Source organism: Ursus maritimus, unplaced genomic scaffold (genome assembly GCF_017311325.1).
Source record: "Ursus maritimus isolate PB19 unplaced genomic scaffold, ASM1731132v1 scaffold_15, whole genome shotgun sequence".
Lineage (NCBI taxonomy): Eukaryota > Metazoa > Chordata > Mammalia > Carnivora > Ursidae > Ursus > Ursus maritimus.
In genome coordinates, this window is record NW_024423897.1 from 14,616,270 (window position 1) to 14,632,047 (window position 15,778).

At 40.5% G+C, this 15,778-nt stretch overlaps 1 protein-coding gene and 1 pseudogene across 1 annotated transcript in view; one reads left to right on the forward strand and one right to left on the reverse strand.

Annotated features, from left to right (window-relative positions):
- Positions 1-15,778, reverse strand: part of TTC1 (tetratricopeptide repeat domain 1) — a 46,519-nt gene that overhangs the window by 18,386 nt on the left and 12,355 nt on the right. Inside the window, exons 3-4 of the mRNA XM_008692435.2 lie at positions 5,743-5,803; positions 3,570-3,682 (exon numbers count right to left, since the gene is read on the reverse strand). Coding sequence (XP_008690657.1) covers positions 3,570-3,682; positions 5,743-5,803 — 174 coding nt within the window. The remainder of the gene's footprint in view (positions 1-3,569; positions 3,683-5,742; positions 5,804-15,778) is intronic.
- LOC103664528 lies at positions 6,937-9,146 on the forward strand (annotated as a pseudogene).

Sequence of the window (15,778 nt, forward strand, 5' to 3'; positions counted from 1 at the left end):
AAAATGGTGAATTTTAGGTCTTTCGCATTTTGCCCGTTAACAAACAAAAAAGGTTCCAGAGTCATCTGGGAGTCACTAACTATACTGTATTCCATCCAATGTTCATCATTAACAATTCACATATTAAAAGCTCTATGAAGTCCTGTAGTAAAGAAATCTGTGTAGCTCTGGGTAAGTCACTATTTTCCCAATTTACCATATTTCTATAAATCTAAGACATACAACTTCATATTTTAAAGTTTCTGAAACAGGAGTAAATCTTTACATGTACACTGGTGGTGGTATTCTCTGTGCCCCTCAGAGACCACGACATTGCAGTGCATCTTACCAATAATCGGCCTCTGCAGATCAAGGAATTATGGTATTTTACTGCGGAGTCCTTTGTTACAGGTCATAGTCCACTAACCCCTCAGGCACTATCTGCTGCTAAGAGTGGCAGTCTCCAAAGTGCAGTATATAAAAAAAATCAGAACCTATTTGCCATCCTTTCATAACTCGTATAAGATACACACACCACAACGTATATAATATATAAGGACAGTTTTAAAAACTCAGGGCCTATACTTTTAGGGCTTTGTCTGCTCTTGTGTAGCCAGGCTTAGAGCGGAAACTCTGCCCAAACTCCAGTTTGCCTTTTTCTCTCCAGACGTGAAATGTAAAGCTTGGTCAGTGTCACTCAGTCAGGGATGCTGGGCCTGCAAATGTGCCTTCCAGAAATTCTTAAAGCAGTTAACCCACCACTTCTTGAAAAACTCAGAATATGCTCCTTAAATCACTTCAGTGCATTAATCCTGGAAGTTTTCATGTCTCTAATTATAGAATCTTCTTAAAATATTAGGAGTACAACTTAAAAGAATAAAACAAAACAAAACATGCACCAACAAACCTATCCTTTGTATAGGAAACAATCACAGAACAACTCTCTTCTGAGTTCTCCTCAGATGTGGCAGACAACAGACCGGCAAGACCATACACATTCCCCTAACCGAAGAAACGGTCAACTGTGCGAGCTCAACCCAGGCAGTGCCAATAACCTGGCAACTGTGGACACAAAGATTCCAAATCTCAGGAGCCAAATGGGCCTTTTCTTGAAATTGAAGATATACCTGATCTCATTTCACAAGGAGTTTCCAGTTGGAGAATGTGACGAGATGTCTCCAAGAAGCAAAAGCAAAAGATAAGATTTTTTCCAGCTAAGTGTGAATTCAGATCAGTGGTAGAATATATTAAGGAATATTGTTCTATGTAAACTTAAAACAATTGTTTTATTTCTTTCTTTTCTTTTCTTTTAAAGATTGTATTTATTTGACAGAGAGAGTGAGCCAGAGAGCGCAAGCGGGGGGAAATGGCACAGGGAGGGAGAAGCTGAGCGGGGAGCCCGATGCGATATGGGGCTCAATCCCAGGACCCTGGGATCATGACCTGAGCCGAAGGCAGACGCTTAACTGAGTCATCCAGGCGCACCCCTTTTATTTCTTCTACCACAAAATGTCTGTTTTTATACTCTAGAATTATTTCTTCTCCCATCCCACACGAATCACTCTAAAAACACTTCACCTGAGGGGCACCTGGGTGACTCAGTCTTTAAGCGTTAAGCGATCCCAGGAGTCTGGGATCGAGCCCCACATCGGGCTCCTCTGCTGGGAGCCTGCTTCTTCCTCTCCCACTCCCCCACCTGTGTTCCCGCTCTCGCTGGCTGTCTCTCTCTCTGTCAAATAAATAAATAAAATCTCAAAAAAATAAAAAAAATAAAAACACTTCACCTGAGAAACTGAATCCAATAATAATACATACAAGTTTAAATGTACAAAAAAACCCCCTTTCCTCATGTCCAGTTATTCAAGTATTCCCCCATCCCACCCCCTTTTAGAAAAAAAAAACCCTAGTCATCAAAAGTGACTTTGGTAGAGGCACCAGAGAATTCAGGCAATAAGAGAAAGTAACAAAAATACCTGATGTAAACAAAAAAACCACTTAACCCAATCTTGACCTTGCGTTGTGGTTGCTTAAAGGTATGCTAATTAACCTACTCTTTGTGCTTTGGATATAAATAGCCATATTTAAACGAGTGGTATTTTTTTACCCCAAAACTTTCACATCATTTCAATCCATTGAAATTGACTATGTTGACTAAATAGGAATAGCATACAAATCAACAAATCTTTTATTTTCATTTATTTTAAAAAGTATTTTATTTATTTGAGAGAGAGAGAGCGCCCACTGGGCAAGCACAGGAAGGCGGGAGGGTGGACGCAGCAGAGGGAGAAGCAGGCTCCCCACTGAGCCGGGAGCCCAATGTGGCGCTCAATCCCAGTAAATAAGGAAAGGATTAAGGCACAGGCAGGGAGAAGCGGGGGGCCCCTGGCTGGGCTCTGACACTATTCCTGGCAGGCAGAAGTGCTACACCAGAGTGAACAAGAGATAGGGAAACAGACCACCCGGCCTCGGATGTGAGGGAGTGCTTTTCTTTGGCGGCTATACTATATCATAGAAATTGGCCAAACCTCAAAGAATTAAGTCATTAAGGGTGTTGTCAATAGTCCATGCTCAAACCAAGATGGCACAAGAAACTCAAGGCCACTTTCCCAGTCAGTTCTCCAGAAAAGACTGCCACTAAAAGCCCTAGTGGCAACCCATTTGGGACCCCTCCCCCTCTAGAAAGAGCTTCCTCTTTGCTTTCTGCTCTCACCTTCACTTAATAACTTTCAATTCACTTCACCCCTTTGCATCCACGAGATTCATTGTGTGACTCCATGAGACAAGAACCCTGTGATCCTGTAACACCAGGACCCTGGGATCATATCCTGAGCCCAAGGCAGACACTTAACCAAATGAGCCACCCAGGTGCCCCCAAACCTAACTTTTAGTACCAATATGGTACAAAACCAATACAACTGCACGTTAGCCTACATTAACTCTGTTACACTTGGTTCTCAATCCTTTGGAAATACAAAATGCTCTTGAACTTTCCCTGACACCTATTTTACAGTTAGGGGCACCTCTCATCCCAAATGTTGGACATTTCTCCCAGTGTCCGCACTTTCAACAGAGAATCAGAATCCCAGCAATAAACATTTTCAAGTCGAGAGTTTTAATCGGTGTTTCCCTCTCCCTTTGAGTCTTCATCGAGAATTCCAGAGATCTAAAATAAGCAGCTGCAGCTATTCCAGGACATGCACTACTAGGCTTTTTACTTCATTAACCTGCCCTAGTTTGGTGGAGACTTTGTCAGCCTTCCTCCCAAGGAAGTGTTTAATCGGCCACTCTAATAAGGAATGTTAGCAGTAATCTGACTCAGGTTTTGCAAAATACTTGACTATCTTCCCGATGCCCTTTACAGTGGGGAAATACATGTGCAGGAAAAGGGAGGCAGCAACTTCAAGCCCCTTTTTTCTTTTCTTTTTTTAAAGGTTTTATTTTTAAGTAATCTCTATAACCAACATGGGGCTCAAACTCACAACCCCAAGATCAAGAGTCGCAACCCCTCTGCTAGTTTGAAACAGAAGCTACCCTATGAAAACACTGCAAGTTCATGTGCTTCTTAAAAAGAAAAGGTCAAACATACATACCTGTTTCATCCTTGCAGCAGCTCTATTTGAAAACAGAATAGACCTGTCTTTCTGGAAGCAGGATGGGCACATCTGAAGGGCTTGACTATAAGAACTCTCAGCTTCTATATAATCTGAGGATAAGGTAAAAGATGAGAGGTCATTATGATTTTATTCCCAGTTTTACTGTATTCCACAGTATCTGAGAGTGCACAGCTTTACATTCACAGAACAAAGGTCTCAAGCAGAATGTTCTGTATGTTTAAACTTTCATTTGGCTTATCAATTTAGTAAGGAATATTGAAAGGGGATCAGAGAACTGCACAGATGAGGGGCACCTGGGTGGCTCAGTCGGTTGGGAGGCTACCTTCGGCTCCGGTCACAGTCCCGGAGTCCGGGAATCGAGCCCCCATCAGGCTCCCCGCTGGGACTCACCCTCTGCCACTCCCCCTGCTTGTGCTCTCTCTGTCAAATAAATGAACAAAATATTTTTTTTTTTTTTTAAGATTTTATTTATTTGGCAGAGAGAGACAGCGAGAGAGGGAACACAAGCAGGGGAAGCTGGAGAGGGAGAAGCAGACTCCCTGCCGAGCAGAAAGCCCGACATGGGGCTCAATCCCAGGACCCTTGGATCATGACCTGAGCCAAAGGCAGATGCTTAACGACCAAGCCACTCAGGCGCACCATGAACAAAATCTTGGGCGCCTGGTGGCACAGCGGTTAAGCGTCTGCCTTCGGCTCAGGGTGTGATCCCGGCATTCTGGGATCGAGCCCCACATCAGGTCCCTCCCCTGGGAGCCTGCTTCTTCCTCTCCCACTCCCCCTGCTTGTGTTCCCTCTCTCGCTGGCTGTCTCTATCTCTGTCAAATAAATAAATAAAATCTTTAAAAAAAATCTTAAAAAAAAGAATCCTTTAGCGAACTGGACAGATGAAAGAGACTAAAGTCTGGGATTAACAGTTTGGGATAAAGACAAAAGTTCTATGTATGTATTTTCATTAAAGATATCATGCTTTCATGGAGTCAACTTGGCCAAAACTGCTTCCCTGAAATGTCTGCAGAGACATTTTATGGAGCTAAGAGCAACAATGTAAAAATCAGTGGTTGACTAAAGATCTTAAAGGAGAAAATGGTGATAAATTTATTTACTCATTGCCACACACAGAATTATGGTCAAGGTACTAAGAGAAAATTGCCTGTTCACTCCTTTCTCAGGTTTGAAATGTTTAACACTAAAATACGAAGAGATATGCTTTCAAAATCAGAACCATTAGTACTTAGAAAAAAAAGGTGATGATTGCTAATCCAGATATAAGAAAAAAGTTTTAAATCTGAGAAATAACTAGGGGAAAATGTTACTACCTCTAGTTTTCTAAAGCACATACATTTTGGTATGTTTCTTTTCTTTTCTTTTCTTTTATTTATTTATTTGTCAGAGAGAGAGAGCACAAGCAGTGGGAGTGGCAGGCAGAGTGAGAAGCAGGCTCCCTGCTGAGCAAGGATTCTGATGTAGGACTCTGGGATCATGCCCTGAGCCGAAGGCAGATGCCTAACCGACTGAGCCATCCAGATGTCCCAATTTTGATATGTTTCTAAAGCACATACACTTCACATATGTTATAGAAAGCTATTAGAAGATCAAATAGTTCCCCCAAATTAATTGAATGAACCCAAATTATTCCTAAGCAAATGTAAGAAGCACAGGAGGACACGGAGAACATCTCTCTACTTAAGGCAGCCAAAGAAAAAGACACATGAAAGACCAAAGTACAAGGAAAATACTTCCCTAGGCCATTATGGAACCACTGGGCCAGTTTTTACAGCGCTGTTGCAAGTGAGGAAGGGGGACCCTGTTTTTACATCAATGAAGCAAACAGCCTTTTAACATTCTAGGTTAGTTTTCCAAAGCCATCAGCTGAAAAGTCTGCCCTCCTACCTTCTGGTTCTATAGTGGAATACAGAAAAAAAAAAAAAAAAGTATGCCTGTGCAAAAGACACATGGTAATTGGTCACCGTCAGGTGTGAATGATCTGGATCTGGGGAAAAGTGAAATTCCAAGGTATTGGTAAGCAACAAGTACTGCCAGCAGTTTAGGTTTGCTAGTTGTTTCCAAATGTTTTTGGTGTTTCTTCACACTCCAACACAGGATGAGGAATCAAGAAGACCAGACATCAGTGCCGAGACAGGTGCCTTACCTCCTCTCTTAAACTGCACATTTCCCTCCTCCTTTAGTCTAGTGCTCTCTTCTCTTCTTTTCTGCAAGAAATCCAACAATTACATCACTTCCCACAGTATGTTATACGTGAACAAAAAGGTTAGTTTGACTTTCGTTTTTTTCAACTTGACCTTTGAGAACTTGATCAGTTTTATCTAAATGTCAAACAAATATAGAGAAACACGTGGTCATCTGGCTAAGCATCAATTGCATTCTTGGGGTTTAAAACACAAAACCTAGGTTTCCTATGTTTATATCTTTTGCACGGAATAGCAATTCAGGTATCACTTAATTTCTATTTACTCAAAATGAAACTAAACAACATGCCCACTGGCATGTATACCACCATAAATTCAAATTCTGAATCTGCTACTTATTAAATGAATGATCTTGGACCCAAGTTCCAGATCTTCCTAAGCCTTAGTTTCTTTATCTAAAATACAGGGTTTTATAGTTTTATGGATTAATGTGATAATACATGTAAAGCTCCTAATACAGTGCCTGGCAAATAAGGGCTCTATAAATATGAGCTATTACTTTTCTGTAAAATAATTTTTAAAAATCCAAATAAGTGGTTTATGAGGTTTCCGTCATGCAGAAGACAGCAAGCACTCTGCAGAGTGCACTACAGGGAGCAAACTTCCCCTGCAGGGTCAGGGCAGTAATTCCGTTAGCAGGCTACTACCGGGAAGTTTGAAGAAACCCAGATACATCTCTCGTTCCTGAGCTTCTTCTAACAACTCAGACATTCACACAGATGGCCAAACACCCATCACACTCAAAGGCAGGCAGAATGAATGTTATTCTGCAGAGCAAAGATGCATGCTGAGTCCCTGTGTGCTTTCAGCCCTGAGCATCTCAGCAATGTGGTTGGCACGAGCAGAACTGGCAGAAGTGACTGCCTGCCTTCTTTTGAAAGAGCTTTAAAGAGAGAGGCGGGGGGGGGGATCCAAAAATCTCTACCTTCATTCTTGAAGCTTCTGACTAAATAAAAACTTCAAAGGAAGGAAATATAGTTAGCAGGGTATTTCAGACACAAGAGAAACCTGGAGCCTAAACAATTGGTACTCTTAAGATTAGGAACCAAAGTAAAGACATTATGTCTCTGCAGATCTGTAAACAAGCTGTTGAGATAAGGGTGTTTCCCAAATGCCTTATTACTATGCTCTAGATGATGGATCTTGGTAAAGAAACTAAAAGATAGGTATAAAATGCATCTCACTTTTATGGTATCTACTATGGGCCGACGCACAGCAGATACAGTAAGTCATTTTTATTTACTTTATATTTTTTTCATTTTTAGATACAGCATACATGGGACAGTTATTCTAAAGGAATACAAAAAAATAATATGGGTGGTGGTGATGGGAATCAAAATGTAAGAATGTAGCCATATTTACTTAGTACTACTAGGACAGACGTGCTTAGATCATAATGTTCTCTATGCCAACAGGATTTCTGGATGCAAGCAAAAAGACTGTATCTTAGGTAAAAAAAAAAAAAAAATTAGAGGGAAGATTCACTGGAAAGATATTGGGGCTCACAGAATCACTGGGAGGTCTAAAACACAGGCTAAGAAAAAGGGCAGGACTCAAGGCAAATCTGTCAAGTCAAGAAGCAAGAAAGCATTAATTATCTTTTAGTGGAAGAATCTGGCTAAAACAGGGCTGTGATAGTAGCAAATAAATCCTATCTCCTTTTCTTTGCCCCAGTCAAGATTCAAAGTCTTGGTTAAAAGCATCCAATGAGGGGGCCTGGTCGGCTCAGTCAGTTAAGTGTCTGCCTTGGCTCGGGTCATGATCCCAGGGTCCTGGGATGGAGCCATGCATTGGGCTCCCTGCTCAGCGGGGATTCTGCTTCACCCTCCCCCTCTGTCCCTACTCTCGCTTGTGCGCATACACTCTCTCTCAAATAAATAAAAATCTTAAAAAAAAAAAAAAAAAAAAAAAAGCATCCAACGAGCCAAGCGTAGCTCACAGGCCTTGGCTGTCAGAGAATGGAATGAGGAACATGGGTACATGTCCCCAAACAAGATTACAATGCAGGAAATTTCCTCCAGATAGGTAAGGGAGTTGGATGCTAGAAGCCAAGAAAACCTCACAACAAATCCAGTTGCAAGTTACTTCTAGAAGACATCCAGATGGCCAACAGACACATGGAAAGATGTTCAGTATCACTAATCATCACGGAAATGCAAATCAAAACCACGATGAAATACCACCTCACACTGTCAGAACGGTTATTATAAAAAAGACAAGAAATAGTAAGTGTTGATGAGGATTTGGAGAAAAGGAAACCCCTGCGCACTGTTGGTGGGAATGTAAATTGGCACAGTGACTATGGAAAACTGTAAGGAGGTTCCTTAAAAAATTAAATAGGGGTTCCTGGGTGGCTCAGTTGGTTAAACACCAGACTCGATCTCAGCTCAGGTCTTGTTCTTAAGGTCACTGAGTTCAAGCCCCATACTGGGCTTCATGCTGGGCATGGAGCCTACTGAAAAAATAAAAATAAAAAAATAAAAATAGAACTACCATACGACCCAGCTTCTGGGTATTTAGCTGGAGAAAATGAAAATATTAACTCGACAAGATACATGTACCCTTATGCTCACTGCAGCATTATTTACAACAGCCGAGATACGGAAACAACCTAAGCGTCTGTCACTGGATGAAGGGATAAAGAAATGGTGGCGTAGCCATCACTTCCAGCCTTCCTCTAGCTGCCATCTTGCATCCCCATGTCTATGCGCCCAAATCTCAGCTGGTCTGCCTGAGACCCCCTGAACACTAACCCTAGTCCCCTGCTCGGTCCCATTTCCAGTCCCACAGATCAAAGAAACTATCATGAATCAGGAGAAACCCACCAAACTGTAAGTGCAAGTGTGCAACGGTGCGAAAGGAACAGCTTGATGAAAGAAGGTGGCTCCGAAAACAGCTATGGCAGATGATAAAAACCTTCAGTTCTCCTTAAAGAAGTTAGGGGTAAACGACATCTCTGGTACTGAAGAAATGAGTATGTTCACAAACCAAGGAACACCGATGCACTTTAACAACCCTCAAGTTCAGACAACTGGAAAGGGAACACTTTCACCGTTCCAGGCCATGCGGAAAGAGCAACTGACAGAAATCCTACTGTCTTACACCAATTTGGTGAAGACAGGCTGACTAGGTTAAGAAGACCGGCTGAAGCTCTGCCCAAACAATCTATGGATGGAAAAGCAGCACTTTCTATGGGGGAGGATAAGGATGAGGCAGTTCCAGATCTTGTGGAGAATTTTGATGAAGCTGCCAAGAATGAAACAAACTGAACTGAGTCAACTTCTGAAGATAAAACCTGAAGAAGTTATTGGGAGCTATTTTATTTCTAAATATTTTATTTATTTGACAGGGAGAGAGTGCGCGCACGAGCAGGGGGAGCAGCAGAGGGAGAGGGAGAAGCAGACTCCCCGCTGAGCAGGGCTCCATCCCAGGACCCTGGGATCACGACCTGAGCTGAAGGCAGAGGCTTAACCAACAGAGCAAGCCAGATACCCTGAGAGGTGCTATTTTATATTATGACTGCTCTTTAAAATGTTGTTCATGGATCTGATAAATCTAAATCTCTAATATTTTTAAGCCCAACCCCCTTGGACACTGCAGCTCTTTTCAATTTTTGCTTCTATACGATTCATTCTTTCCAGCTAATTAAGGTGAAGAAGCCTGGAAATAAACTTTGAAACAAGGTTAATAAAGTTCTTTGCCTAGTTAAGAAAAAAAGATTGTGCTGTATATATACATATAATGAATATTATTCAGCCACAAAAAGATGAAATCCTGTCATTAGTAATAACATGGATGGATCTTGAAGCCATTACTCTAAGTGAAATAAGTCAATAAAAGAAAGACAAATATCTTATTATTTCTCTTGTATGTAGAATCTAAACAATGAAACACACAGAAAATCCCAAGCACACAGATACAGAGAACAGACTGGCAGTTGCCAGAGGCAGGGTTAGGGAGTGGGAGACATGGGTGAAAGGAGTATGAAAAAAATAATAAATATTAAAAAATTGGAAAACGATTTCAATTAAGGCAAACTTAAAACCCTTCAAGTAGTAGCAAATTCACTGCCAATTTTAAATTCACACACACATATAATGCATAATTGACCAATAATGTTCTAACAGTGAAATGAAAAGTTAGCTTGATGTTAGAACATATATTAATGCCAGGTAGCATATTAAGAAGTTAAAAGAGAAAATTACATAATCATATGAATAAATGCAGCACAGGTCCTAAAGGTCTTTAAAATACTTTAGAAAGGTTATTTCAAAAACAGAAATTCTTTAAAGAACAACAACTCGTCAAGTTCAAGAAGAACAACTAGAATTTAATATCTGCATTTTAAGAACTTTTAGTCTCCTCTATTTTTAACTCCAATTTCAAGCTACTTTCTGATCTATAGTCTGTTCTCCATTGCAAACTCATCAGGAATGTTTTATGAACACAGATGAAGCACTTAGACTGCCAGAGAAGACTCGTGTGTGTGTGTGTGTGTGTGTGTGTGTGTGTGTGTGTAAAGAGTTTAATCACATTCTTTGGAAAATTTAGAACATTAAGATACCAGTAAGCAAAGCTAAAAATCCAAGGTACACCCAGAAGGAATTACTGATAATGGCCAGCCTGAGCAGGCAGACTGGGAAAAGTTCAGTGTCTATTTTTCCCTATTTTTAAAAAATTAAGTGTAGTTGACATACAATGTTACATTAGTTTCAGGTGTATGACGTAGTGATTTGTCAAGTTTAAACATTATGCTATGCTCAGTGTCTTTATAACTAGGACTAAAAGTTGAACTGGTGAAGGGAATAGATCGGAAACGTATTTCTGAAGTCAATTATTTGAAGGAAGACATTTTATTTTTTCGGCTGACAAATCACAACTCAGTGGCCCATTAAGCAGTAAACACTAGAAAAGAGCTGCTGCTTCCAGATTGTATAAATTGAGGATTAATAGAATTATCAATATCATGCTGAACATCTCCTTGGAAACAGCTAAAAATAGCACTTTTAGGAGAAAGCGCACTCTCTCCCAGCTGTGCCAAGAGACTAACTTGATCCCAGTACAAAGACTAGGGTTTATGCTGCTGCCGGAACTTTCTCTGTCTCCAAAAGATGGCATGCATACTGTGTAAGGTTACTGGAATCCAAACAGATTTTGTAGCAAGTGTTACTTCATGCTAAATGCCAAGAGCATACACACATAAATGAGCTGGTAGTGCTGACATTCAGCAGCATTATCAGGTTCAGAATGTTCCAGGTTCTGGTCTAATGTGGTTAGGAGCCCTCTTGCATCTCCACAATGTTTTAAGTAATCGCTATGCCCAATGTGGGGCCTGCACTCACAACCCCAGAGATCAAGAGTCGCATGGTCTACTGACTAAGCCAGCCAGGTGCCCCTCCAACAATGTCTTTTAACACATTCCAGAGGCCTCACAGAGAAACATCTGCTCTAGAATTGTATTTCTGTAACAATGGAAACCAAAGAAATTTTACAGGGCTCTTTACTCAGTACTCCTCCCCATCACTGAAAACTCAGGCAGAAAGAGTGGCATTATTCTGCATTATAAATCATCACACGAGCTGACAAGGAAAACCCCAGAGACAATGCTCTTGATGAATAGAGTTTATTTCAACAGTTACTACCACAACTGCAAACTTTTCACCCTTAAGTTCAAAATTTAATATAACCTATTATCACTATAGCATTCTACTCCTTAAAATCTATAGTCACATATATTAATTAGCTCATCTACTTTGCAAGGCAATTCTGAGATGTAAGCATCAAAGAATTAAACTACCCATTTTACAGGCAAGAAAATCAAGATTCAGAAATCTCTTGGATTCCTTTTTCTTTCTTTTTTTAACACCACATCAAACCTCTATTCCAATCTACTTAGCCTCCTCTCTCATCACCACCCAACACAAGTCCCTCCTCTAGATAGTCTAATCCCTTTATGGTCTCTTTATGGTCACCCACCACCTTATCCTTCATCCCATCCCTTTGTTTATGCATCCCCACATTGAAATGTCCTTGTTTCTCTTCCAGAACAACTTCTTCCCAACTGCCTAAACCAAATTTTCCTTTTTCAAAGTCTAGCACAGGGATGCCTGGGTGGCTCAGTCGGTTAAGCGTCTGTCTTCAGCTCAGGTCATGATGCCAGGGCTCTGGGATCAAGTCCCTCATTGGGCTCCCTGCTCCACTGGGAGCCTGCTTCTCCCTCTGCCTCTCTGTCTCTCATGAATAAATAAAATCTTAAAAAAAAAAAAAAAGTCCAGCACAAAGCATTATCTCCTCCCCAGAGCCATCTTTCACTTCCTTCCTTGCATGATCTTTCTTTGAACATACTGTACATTAGTACCTCTAATTTGGAGATTCAATTCTGTCTCACGTTATATATATACTAAAAAAATGTGTGTATATACACACACACGATAAAAACATTGCAGAACGTTTTTAATATTACTTCATGCTTCAATGGTTTCATGAGTATAAAACACTGTGCAGCCCTTAGACCTAAGCAAGAGGGGCCCCTGCCCAGGCCCTCGACTAACTGTACCTTTTCTTCCACGGAGCCCTTTTAGACCATGCTCCAGGGTTTCCTGCATAAATCTCCCTAGCTCACTTCCAGGAGCTGCATGGGCCTTTACCTGGGTCTGTCCTCCTAAGGGGGGCCTTTGCTGCAAGCATATATTGTGTGCCAGGTGCAATACTTTGTACTATGCCTGCTCCAGCCTTGGAAACAGCCATTTCTCCAAGGAGTACTGGAACTTTTTGGTGGGGAATGGTATTTAGAAACCAAGATCTGGATGCTAGTATGTTCCCTGTTACTTAGCAAGTCACTGCTTTTAGGCCCTCTCCATAAGAAATGCAGGAAATACATCTTTAAAAAAGAAAAACCAAAAATCGCACGAGTCAAAGAATACATACACATGAAATCTTGTATGCAGCCATACAAGTGAACACCAGCGGATTCTTCCTCACCTTTTCCCACACTGAAAACCCTGGTTCCAATAGCAATATATTTACTCATGTGCTCTATCCTAAAATCAACAAACAAATTCTGAATCTACTACATGAATATCAGTACCTATAACGAAGCTATTATGTGAAATTCAAGATTTCACTGCAGTTCTAACTTTAGAATATATACTACTAAGGGTGAACAGTCAGAATACTGTGTCCAAAGTTATTGGAATTGTCTTCTCTATGTAATCAATTTGATATAGTTATATTAATTTGTTTCTATGTGTAATCCATTTTAAGGCTTAATTTTTTCCTCATCCTTTCTGGCTTAATTTTAATATTTTAATGTGTAAAATACTTAAACAGATCAAAACTCAATACTGGGTGGGACCTCTGATGTGGCAAAGTGAGAAGGTTACCAAATCCTCTATCCTAAAAAGCAACTATAAATTGGACAAAATGATCAAAAACAACCATTTCGGTGTCCTAAAAATTGAATAAAAGCTTACAACAAAGTAACACTCATGAAAAATTATTGAACTTTAGGAAACAACCATGAAATCTGTGGCTTATTTGCAAGGGACTGCTCCTCTTTTCCCTCCGATCATGTGATACCCAGTGGTTCTACACTTGATCTTAGCCAAAAGGCCGAGAAGCGATGATACCCAGTGGTTCTAAAATAGCAAGGCAGGTCATGAATAACCAGCAGTTCCACTGAGGAGGCTGATTTGATTCAAAGCAGAAGGTGAAATAACCCGTGCCCTGTGGTGTTGTCAGTAATAAGGAGCCATCTAAGTGACAAGAAAAACAGGGAAGGTGAGAGGTTCTATTAGTCTGTGCTTGCAGCCCTGGCTGGGCAAATAAGGGACCCACAGGCCAGACAGAAATGTAAAAGGCAGATGTAAGAGGGAGTCACAGAGATACTTGATAAGCTCTTCAAATACCCCTGATGGACTGGAGATGGTGTGCAGGCTTGGGAAGAATGAAGAGGGCCAAAGCTATTCACACACCCTTGTTCTATCAGGAGGCTGTATACATGTGCTGAGGAGACACAAGAGAGTCCAGCTAGGGCAGACTTGAAAATTCCCTAAAATTGTAATACATTTTTAAATCCACACACAAATCAGTAGGTGGAAGCCTTATGGTTTGAGGTGTTTGAACATAATCTCTGACCAGTTACTAGCTGACCACTAAGCTGCGTAAAAACAGAAGCAATCCCAAGAAGGCCCGATTTAAAAATAAAAGCAAGGACAAAACCAAAACCCACCTGAGCAGAGCTGTCAGTGGCTATATACCCCAGGGGAAATAGATTATACAGCTTAAGTCCAGGTAAATTACTAAACAAGTGGACAAAAAAGCAACAACAAAAATAATGCAAATGGGGGGTGGTGGTGGGAAGGGGCCAGAATCCAGAGTTGCTACAGTATTACTTAAAATGTCCAGTTTTAATAAAAAATTGTAAGACATACAAAGAGACAGAAAAGTTTGACATACAATCAGAAAAAAAGTCAACAGAAACATCTGAACATCCACAGATTTTAGATCTAGCAAAGACTTGAAATCACCTATAAATAAATAAATTCAAAGAACTAAAGGAAATTGTGTTTAAAGAATTGAATGAGAGCATGACGACAATGATTTAAAAAAAAGAGAGAACCATGATAAAGGGACAAAAATTATTTAAAATGAAGAAGAAGCTGAAAAGTCCAAAAGCTGAAATGAAAAATTCATACAAAGGAAATTTGAATCGGCATAAAAAATAAGTAAACTTAGAAGTGAGAGCAACAGACATCCAATCTGAAGAACTGAAGGCAAAAGAAGAATGGGAAAAAACAGTCTTCACGACATATGTGATGCGAGTCCCAGAAGAGAAGAGGAAAAGGGACAGAATATTTGAAGAAATAATGGCTGAAAATTTCAAAATTTTGATGAAAAATGTTAACCTAAAGATCCAAGAAGCTGAGTGAACCGCAGGTACATAGATCCATATCTAGAGACACCAGAGGCAAACTGCTGAAAGACAAAGAGAAAATCTGAAAGCAACAGGAGGAAAACAACTTATCAGGTATAGGGGAATGGCAGAACTATTATTATCACCTGATTTCTCACCAGGAAAAACTGAGGCCAGAGGCAGTATGATGACATACTCAAAATGTTGAAAGAAAAATACCATCAACCAAAAATTAGATATGCAGCAAAACCATACCTCAAAATGAAGGCAAAATAAAGACATTCACAGATAAAGCACAGAACGTGCTTCCACCAAAGCTGCCTTACAAGACATACTAAAGGAAATCCTTTGGACTGAGAGGAAATGACACCAGATGGTAACTCAGATCTACAAAGAGAAATGAAGAGCATTAGAAATGGAAAATACATAAAAGGCTCTATAAATACATTATTTTCTCTTTTTTTTAAAGATTTATTTATTTATCTGAGAGAGTGAGTGAGCACGCATGCACGAATGGGAAGGGCTGAGGGAGACGGAGAGGGTCTCAAGCAGACCCCACGATGCGCATGGAGCCCAATGAGGGGCTTTATCTCATGACCCTGAGATCACGACCTGAGCTGACACCAAGATAGTTAGACACTTAACCAACTGCAATGCCCAGGCACCCCTTCTTTTCTTTCTTGATTTCCTTAAAAGACAAACAGATTATATAATAATTATGATACTATATGGTTGGGTTTACAACATCTATTGATAAACTGGATGTGACAATGGTAGCACAAATGAGGGGGAGGAAATGGAGTCACACTGAAGCAAACTCTCTATATTTTACTGGAATTACATAGTATTAAACTAGACTATAATAAGATGCATAATGTAATCCATATAGCAACCACTAAAAAATTTTAGCTAAGAAACAGTTTAAAAATGAGAAATATTGGGGCGCCTGGGTGGCACAACGGTTGGGCGTCTGCCTTTGGCTCAGGGCGTGATCCCAGCGTTATGGGATCGAGCCCCACATCAGGCTCCTCTGCTATGAGCCTGCTTCTTTCTCTCCCACTCCC